Source organism: Phodopus roborovskii, unplaced genomic scaffold (genome assembly GCF_943737965.1).
Source record: "Phodopus roborovskii unplaced genomic scaffold, PHOROB, whole genome shotgun sequence".
NCBI classification, from domain to species: domain Eukaryota; kingdom Metazoa; phylum Chordata; class Mammalia; order Rodentia; family Cricetidae; genus Phodopus; species Phodopus roborovskii.
In genome coordinates, this window is record NW_026126408.1 from 12,055,968 (window position 1) to 12,063,537 (window position 7,570).

Here is a 7,570-nt window from a genome sequence, read left to right on the forward strand (position 1 = left end):
ACCACTGAGCCATCTTTCCAGCTCTCCCTCCACCCATTCTTATCATTTTTAAAGCATATTGCTATAGAGAAGATATATAATGCTTACAGTTTCTTAGAGTTAATGTTCTTATAGGAACAATTTATGTTCTTATAGGAAAGGACACAGTTACCAAAGATAATGGGATCCGACCTTCCTCACTGGAGCAAATGGCCAAACTAAAGCCTGCATTCATCAAACCCTATGGCACAGTGACAGCTGCAAATTCTTCTTTCCTGGTAATTGTCAGTCCTATTTGTGTCTAATAGTGGTTTTTCTATGTTCTCAGTAGGAGTGCCTGCAACAAATTTGCTTGTGAGTGATTGGAGGCTTAAAATAAAGCTATTCACTATAAAGAAAATGTTAAAGGAAAATCATTTAGAAAACAAACACAAACTAGGTGTGACAATACATACTGGTAACCCCAGGATGTTGAAGCTAGAAGATCAAGAGTTTGGAACCAGCCTAGGTATGCAAGATCCTGTCTCAAAAATCCAACAAATAAAGTTTTGTTTTGAGACAGGATTTCCTTATGTAGCCTAAGTTGACATCAAAAGTACAGTCCTTCTGCCTCAGCCTCCCTAGTGCTGGAATTACAGGCATGTACCATGTTTAAACACCAAGTTTAACATAAGTTTTAAGGTCTTTGGTCTCTCACTATACAGAAGCCATTCTTACACACTTGGCCATTCATCAACCTTGCATTGCTCATGGTAGGCCCTGAAAATGGAAAGGACAGTTGTGATAGAGTGAGAAGCACTAGAGTGGCTGTAGGTTAGCCATTGTCGGTATCAGACAGGCTTTTCAACAAAGGTAGCAAGTGAATCTGATGTGGTCTCTGTACCCAATTTTGTATGTGCAGTACCCATAGAGGCCAGAAGAGACAATGGCTCTTCTGGAACTGTAGTTACAGATCGTTCTAAGCTACCATGTGGCTACTGGGAACCAAACCTTGGTCCTCTGGAAGAACACATTTTCTTAACCACTGAACTGTCTCTCCAGCCCTCAATGTTTCTTTGACAGTGTAACCAATCAGTTTCTATGACCATTCCCAGCAGTGAACATACTATTAATGTACTATCCAAAAACCATTTTTTATGTATCGTCACCTATGTTCCCAGATTTATGGCCACGCTACTAGTGACTACATGCTCTCTTCAGGATTGCAGTTTTTTTTTTAAAAGAAGATGTATAATTAGTTGTGACAGAACTTGATTTTTGCATACTATATGGAGGTTTTATTTTCTTTGTAATTGTGTAGGGCATTCTTTCAGGCTGGCTTTGGACTCAGAGATCCACCTGCCTTTGACTCCTGAGTGCTGGGATTAAAGCTGTGGCCACTATCACCTAGCTGTTCTTTCCTTCTTGAAGTAATGGTTAAGGGCTTTTTAGGAACAAGAAACAAAACCCCAGCAGTACCTCTTTGTCCTGTTCTTGATTATTATTCGGGATAAAAACATATGAGATAAGTTCAGTGTGTTTTAAAACCATGTTTTTGATGTTCTCATTTGCCCACTTGTGTCTTCTCCCAGTATTTTGCCTCTAGAATTAAATCTCAAAGCTTCAGGCAGGAGGCAACTAAGAATCAGCACAGAAAATGTAAAAATAAATAATTGAAGCAAATAAAATACTGTTTTAATTCATAAAAAAAATTCATTTCCTGTACCAGAAGCAAAAACCCATGGGTCCCTGTTTCTAAAGTTGCCCCTCCCAGTATATTTTAATAAATTATGGTGTCTTATAAACAATTCCTGCTACTATTGCCCTCCCAAAGTAGCTGAGTGTGTGCTGAATTGTGACTTAATGGTGGGTGTAGGAAGTGGGTTTGTTAGATAGAGTCTGTGTAGATCTGTTAGTGGACTCAGGGACAGAGACCTCCAGGTAACATTGTTGTTCTGTTGCCATTTCAGACTGATGGCGCTTCTGCGATGCTAATCATGTCAGAGGAGAAAGCTCTGGCCATGGGTTATAAGCCAAAGGCATATTTGAGGTAAAGTAAATATTCAGATGAATTGCCTGTGACTTCTTTATTTTATTATTGGTGCTAACCTCTCTGTTTTTGCCTAGGGATTTTATATATGTGTCCCAGGATCCAAAAGATCAGCTTTTACTTGGGTAAGTAGCAGTGCATATCTCTGGATTTCAGTTAAAGTATTTGAATTTTTTATTGCATTTATTTGGTGTGTATGAAGGGGATCAGAGTATAATTTACAGCAGTCGATTTTCTCCTTCTACCATATGGGCCCAGGGAGCAACTGCTCACATTTTTACACAGGTTTGAAAGTATGTGAAGCCTTAATTAGCATAATAAGCATTTTGTTTTCATATCACTATCCACTGTGCTATATAATTAGCTAACACCTCCACCGTGTGTGTGTGTGTGTGTGTGTGTGTGTGTGTGTGTGTGTGTTGCAGGGTATTGGAACAGGGTCCTCACTCACAGTAGACATGTGCTCCCAACACTGGGCTTTGTCCCTAGCCCACAGGGTCTTTTATAAATGCCTCTAATTCTCTCTCTTTTCTCCATTGGTCTCCACTGGCTTCATTAAAACCTTGAGACTAGCCAAGACCTTTCCACTGCTTTGCCCCTTTGAATTTTGTTCTTTTTTTTTTTTTCCTTTTAGTTTTAAATTATGTTTTATTGTTTGTGTGTTGATTATCTGTTTTTTTCCAGTTTTACAATATAGTGGAGATGAAGGACATGTCTTTTTTGTATCCTTAAAACTTAATTAGTACTTTTAAAATAAATAGAACCAATGAATAAATATAAAACTCAATTTGGAGTATACTAGGAAATGCTTAAGTTAAAATGGAAAGTTTTAGACTAATACCTTTTGTTTGTTTTCTTTTTCAGACCAACATATGCTACTCCAAAAGTTCTAGAAAAGGCAGGATTAACCATGAACGATATTGATGCTTTTGAATTTCATGAAGCCTTCTCAGTAAGTTGTCTCTAAGACACATCTGAAATGAGTAGGACCATTAAAAATGAAGCCCATTCTTGTAGGGAGTGTGGCTTTCTTTAAAGGGAGGGCTAGGTCAGGGAATTGGGTCACACTTGTGGTGTTGAAAATATACCTTTGGAGGCTGTTTCTTAGAGGCCCATTAGGAAGTGTTAAATTACTTCTTTAGAACTCTTTCACTGAGAATTGATGTAAAGATTTGCTCAAAGTTACAAAGTCTATGTCTCGGATAAGCCCACAAGAGCATTGATAAAGTCTTGAATTATTTTCCCTTCTAGGGTCAGATTTTGGCTAACTTTAAAGCCATGGATTCTGACTGGTTTGCACAAAACTACATGGGCAGGAAAACCAAGGTAAGTTTCTAATAAAGAATACGCTTGAATTTCCCTGTGAAAACGGTAAGCCTTTTTGTTGTCTTCTGTTCATCTCATTCACATGCCATGCACTGATTTGTGAGGTAGTTAGCATTTGTTACTTATCTCTGGGCTGCTTGTTTCCTTTAAGAAGAGCCTGACTTGATTGGTCTTAAGTAAAATTTCCTCTAAATTGGTCTTTGTTTTTGTGGAGCCAGGTTGGATCACCTCCTCTAGAGAAGTTTAATATCTGGGGTGGATCACTGTCCCTGGGACACCCTTTTGGAGCTACTGGCTGTCGATTGGTCATGGCAGCTGCCAACAGACTGAGGAAGGATGGAGGCCAGTATGCTTTAGTGGCTGCCTGTGCAGCTGGAGGACAGGTACGTCACAGCACTGTCATTAGGAATTCACATCCCAAGAAAGTTTTGTTTGAAACATTCTTGAAGCTCTATTTCTGATGACAGACAACAGAAAACAACAGTTTTCTTTTGGAAGATGGGGAGACTATTGATTTTAATTCTGATACTTCACTGAAAGGGAGATGCTCTGTAAATCCAAGCTGTTTTTCTTTAAAATGCTTACTTTTCTTGTTTACAATATTAATGTATGGTCATTATGGAAACCATGTACAATATAGAGAAAAAAAACCATTTATAACTTCTTTGCCAGGTACTAGCATTAGAAGTATCTTAATGTATTTTCTTCTTTAACAATACACTTTTATTCATTCATCTAATAATTACAATACTTCATCTGTAAACTCTAAGAGAAACAGTCTCTGTGGCTGTTAACTGAGTGGTAAAGTGCTTGCCTCACAGGTTTGAAGTCCTGGATTCAGTCCTAGAACCACCGCAACAAAACCATCCTCAAGAATGGGGTTGTTTGCTAGTTCACCTTTAATCCCGGCACTCAGGAGGCAGAGGCAGGTGGATGTCTGTCAGTTAGTGGCCAGCCTGGTCTACAGAGAGAGCTCCAAGACAGCCAGGGCTACACAGAGAAACCTGTCTCAAAACAACAACAAAGTTGAAACATACTGCTTCATGGCCTGAAACTTTCTGGTGATTGTGGAGATTAAACCCAGGGCTCCACATGTACTAGACAGTGTTCTGTTGGGGATAGTCCCCTAACTCAGAAATGTTTACTGTTTGGGTGACTTTCCCATCTGAAACCTTGCATATTTAGGTGAGAGCCTGCTTCTTATCTCTGCCTGCTCCCTTGAGGGAGAGTGTTTCACATGTAGTCCACACAGAGTCTCTTCCTTTTAGATGCAATTTTTATGGATATTACATAGAATGTAAGTAACATTAAGTGATTTTGTGAATGATTGAAGAAGAGTATTCACTGTCTTTCTTCTAGAAGTTTTAAACTTGCCACTAACTGGTTTCATTAAGCCAATAGAGTGACACCAACATGGTTAGGAAATTGGAGCTCAGCTTCACTATTGTGGCTGGGTGTTGGTGGCGCATGCTTATAGCCCCAGTACTCAGGAGGCTGAGGCAGGTGGATCTCTGAGTTCCGGGCCAGCCTGGTCTACAGAACAAATTCCAGGACAGGCTCCAAAGCTACAGAGAAACCCTGTCTTGAAGGAAGGGAGGGAGGGAGGGAGAGAGGGAGGGAAAGAGAAAGAGAAAACTTCACTTTGTGGATCTAAAGCAGTAGGTTTTTAAAATTATTTTTATTTTATGTTTATTGGTGTTTTGCTTGCATGTGTGCCTGTGTGAGGATGTCAGAAACCCGAACTGGAGTTAGAGAGGTGTGAGCTGCCATGTGGGTGCCGGGAATTGAACCTGGGTCCTCTGGATACTCTTACTACTAAGACATCTCTCTAGCCCAAGAGCAATGTTTTCATCCTTGGCATTGTTAATGTTCTGGCCCAGTTGATTGTGTACTGTGGAATGTTTTAACATAGCCTCCACTCATGAGATTCCAATAGTAACAAATTCTTGCCAATCCTACTCTGGCCCACATGAAGGCACATAGTTGAAACAAATAGAAGTACCTCCAGACATTGCCAGATGTCTTCTGGAGAGAGTGGGAGGTATTTCTCCTAGTTGATAACCACTGATCATGTTGGAACATGAAAATAATGCATTATAAGTAAAGCTGAGAGTGTTCTGCCTCCTGAGTCCTTTAGATAACCCCCAGGTTAGTTACAGGTATAACTGATCTCTGCTCTTTTTGTTGTTGTTGTTGTTTGCTTATGCATTGTCAAATTTCTGAACTAATGTAATATGCTAAATTCCAGATGAAGATCTTGTATCAGAACTTTAAACTTCCATAGTATTAAACTTGGTACTTTATAAATAATAGTTTCTTTTTTAAATTTGTTTTTTGTTATTGTTGTTTTGTTTTGTTTGGGTTGTTTTGTTTTGAACAGGGTTTCTCTGTGAAACAGCCCTGGCTGTCCTGGAACTCACTCTGTAGATCAGGCTGGCCTTGAACTCATGGAGATCCAACTGCCTCAGCCTCCTGAGTGCTGGGATTAGAGCCATGCACCACCACACCTGGCTTAATAGTTTCTTAATACATATTTATGGGAATTGGATTGAACTTAGAAGCTGGACATTTCATTAGGCTGTTTAGTGGTTTGATGGCAGTCCAGCAGTTAGCATAACTGTATTTATCAGATAGGAAATCCTAATGTTTATGTCAGACTTAAGCTTGAGTCATAACTAGTACCCAGAGCAGCATTTTTGGAGAAGGGACATTGTTCTTTCTTCCTACCCTTATGTATGTTCAGTTCATCTTCTTAACCAGAGAATAATAAAGAGCTGAGCCCAGGCTTCAGAATCCTCACAACTGTTTTGGGTTCTGGTCTTTCTTAACAATGGTTTTGTGGTCTGACTTAGTCACTGAACCTTTTAATCCTACTTGGGTTGAAGATGTGGCCCAGTAATAGAGTACTTGCCTAGAACGCCTGGGATCAATCTCCAGAACCACAGAAACAAAAATAAAAGCAACCATTTATTGCATTTACTAGGACTCTCAGTCTATATTAGACTTAGTCTAATGCATATATGTAGCCATGTGTGTATATGTGTCTAGCCAGTTGTATGTATATAAATACATGTGTGTCTATGTAATGGGTTCTGTCTGATTTAACAGTTATGAAATCTTCCTAAACTAGGCAGCATGAACTCCATTTTATAGAGGAAATGGGGGTTCAGAATGGTTGCTCTCCCAGGATGGAGCAGTAGTTGGAAGGTGTTTGCACTGTTCACTTGCCTCCGTGCTGGCTGAATTCATCACCTTTCATTGCTTTCCTTAGGCTGACTGAACTTTTTTTTTCTTTTATAGGGTCATGCTATGATAGTGGAAGCTTATCCAAAATGATTGCTCTAAAGGAAGTGACCTGATCTCTGTGTGCAGCACTACACTGGGCAATGCCATTTCAATGCACCAACAAGTGACACCGGTAGTTCCTAGTGCTTCTTAGGAAAATAACCTGTGGCCTTCTCTTAATACTTTGCAATCAAGACTTGCCAGTGTTCCAAGCTTTCCAATAATCTCAGCTTCTGTTCTTTAAATCCCAGAGTATCACAGTTGTGCACACAGTTCTTGTTATCTCTGTCACAAAGACTAATAGCTGGTAGCAGCTTGAAGAGAGGTTAGCTGAGGTTCGAAGCCATCTTTGTAACATTTGCAATTCCCCTTGTTCCTGTCTATGTCATAGAGATAATTATTTTTTCTAAAATACAAACCGATGTGCCTAAATTAACTTACTATGGAAAAAATAATAGTCTAAACATCTCTGAAAACTGAAATGCTTAGATATATAAATACCATGTTGGTTGACTTTAATAAAGTAGAAATGGATTAGAGGACTGTTTGTGGTCTCTTTATTAGTGGGAGAAGTCAGCCCTTTTGACTCAAGGGCAGCTTTGCCTTTAGTTACTCATTTGGAACTTCTATTTCAGTTGATTGTGAAACTGTCAGGAATGTAATATCCCACCTTGTTATAATAATATGCTTCTCCCATTGCTTAACTGAAGCAAATGGCTTTTCATTGGAGACAATCCTGTTTGTCAGAATTGATGTCATGGTTAAAAACATGTTTTGACTATTATGAACCCTCTCACATTCTTGACACAATGCTGCACAAATCACATTTATGCTGTCTGAAAAAGTATTAGCCTCAGTTGTGGATGTTTGTTTGAATGTTGTTCAAATGTATGAAAGTTGCTATCAGACACACCCTGGGCTTTTGGGCAAGGAACAGAGTATTGACCTCTG

At 39.3% G+C, this 7,570-nt stretch overlaps 1 protein-coding gene across 1 annotated transcript in view; it reads left to right on the forward strand.

Annotated features, from left to right (window-relative positions):
- Positions 1 to 7,158, forward strand: part of Hadhb (hydroxyacyl-CoA dehydrogenase trifunctional multienzyme complex subunit beta) — a 31,818-nt gene extending 24,660 nt beyond the window's left edge. Inside the window, exons 10-16 of the mRNA XM_051181744.1 lie at positions 136 to 257; positions 1,929 to 2,008; positions 2,086 to 2,133; positions 2,873 to 2,960; positions 3,260 to 3,334; positions 3,553 to 3,717; positions 6,635 to 7,158. Coding sequence (XP_051037701.1) covers positions 136 to 257; positions 1,929 to 2,008; positions 2,086 to 2,133; positions 2,873 to 2,960; positions 3,260 to 3,334; positions 3,553 to 3,717; positions 6,635 to 6,670 — 614 coding nt within the window. The 3' untranslated portion in view covers positions 6,671 to 7,158. The remainder of the gene's footprint in view (positions 1 to 135; positions 258 to 1,928; positions 2,009 to 2,085; positions 2,134 to 2,872; positions 2,961 to 3,259; positions 3,335 to 3,552; positions 3,718 to 6,634) is intronic.
- Positions 7,159 to 7,570: the final 412 nt, after the last annotated feature.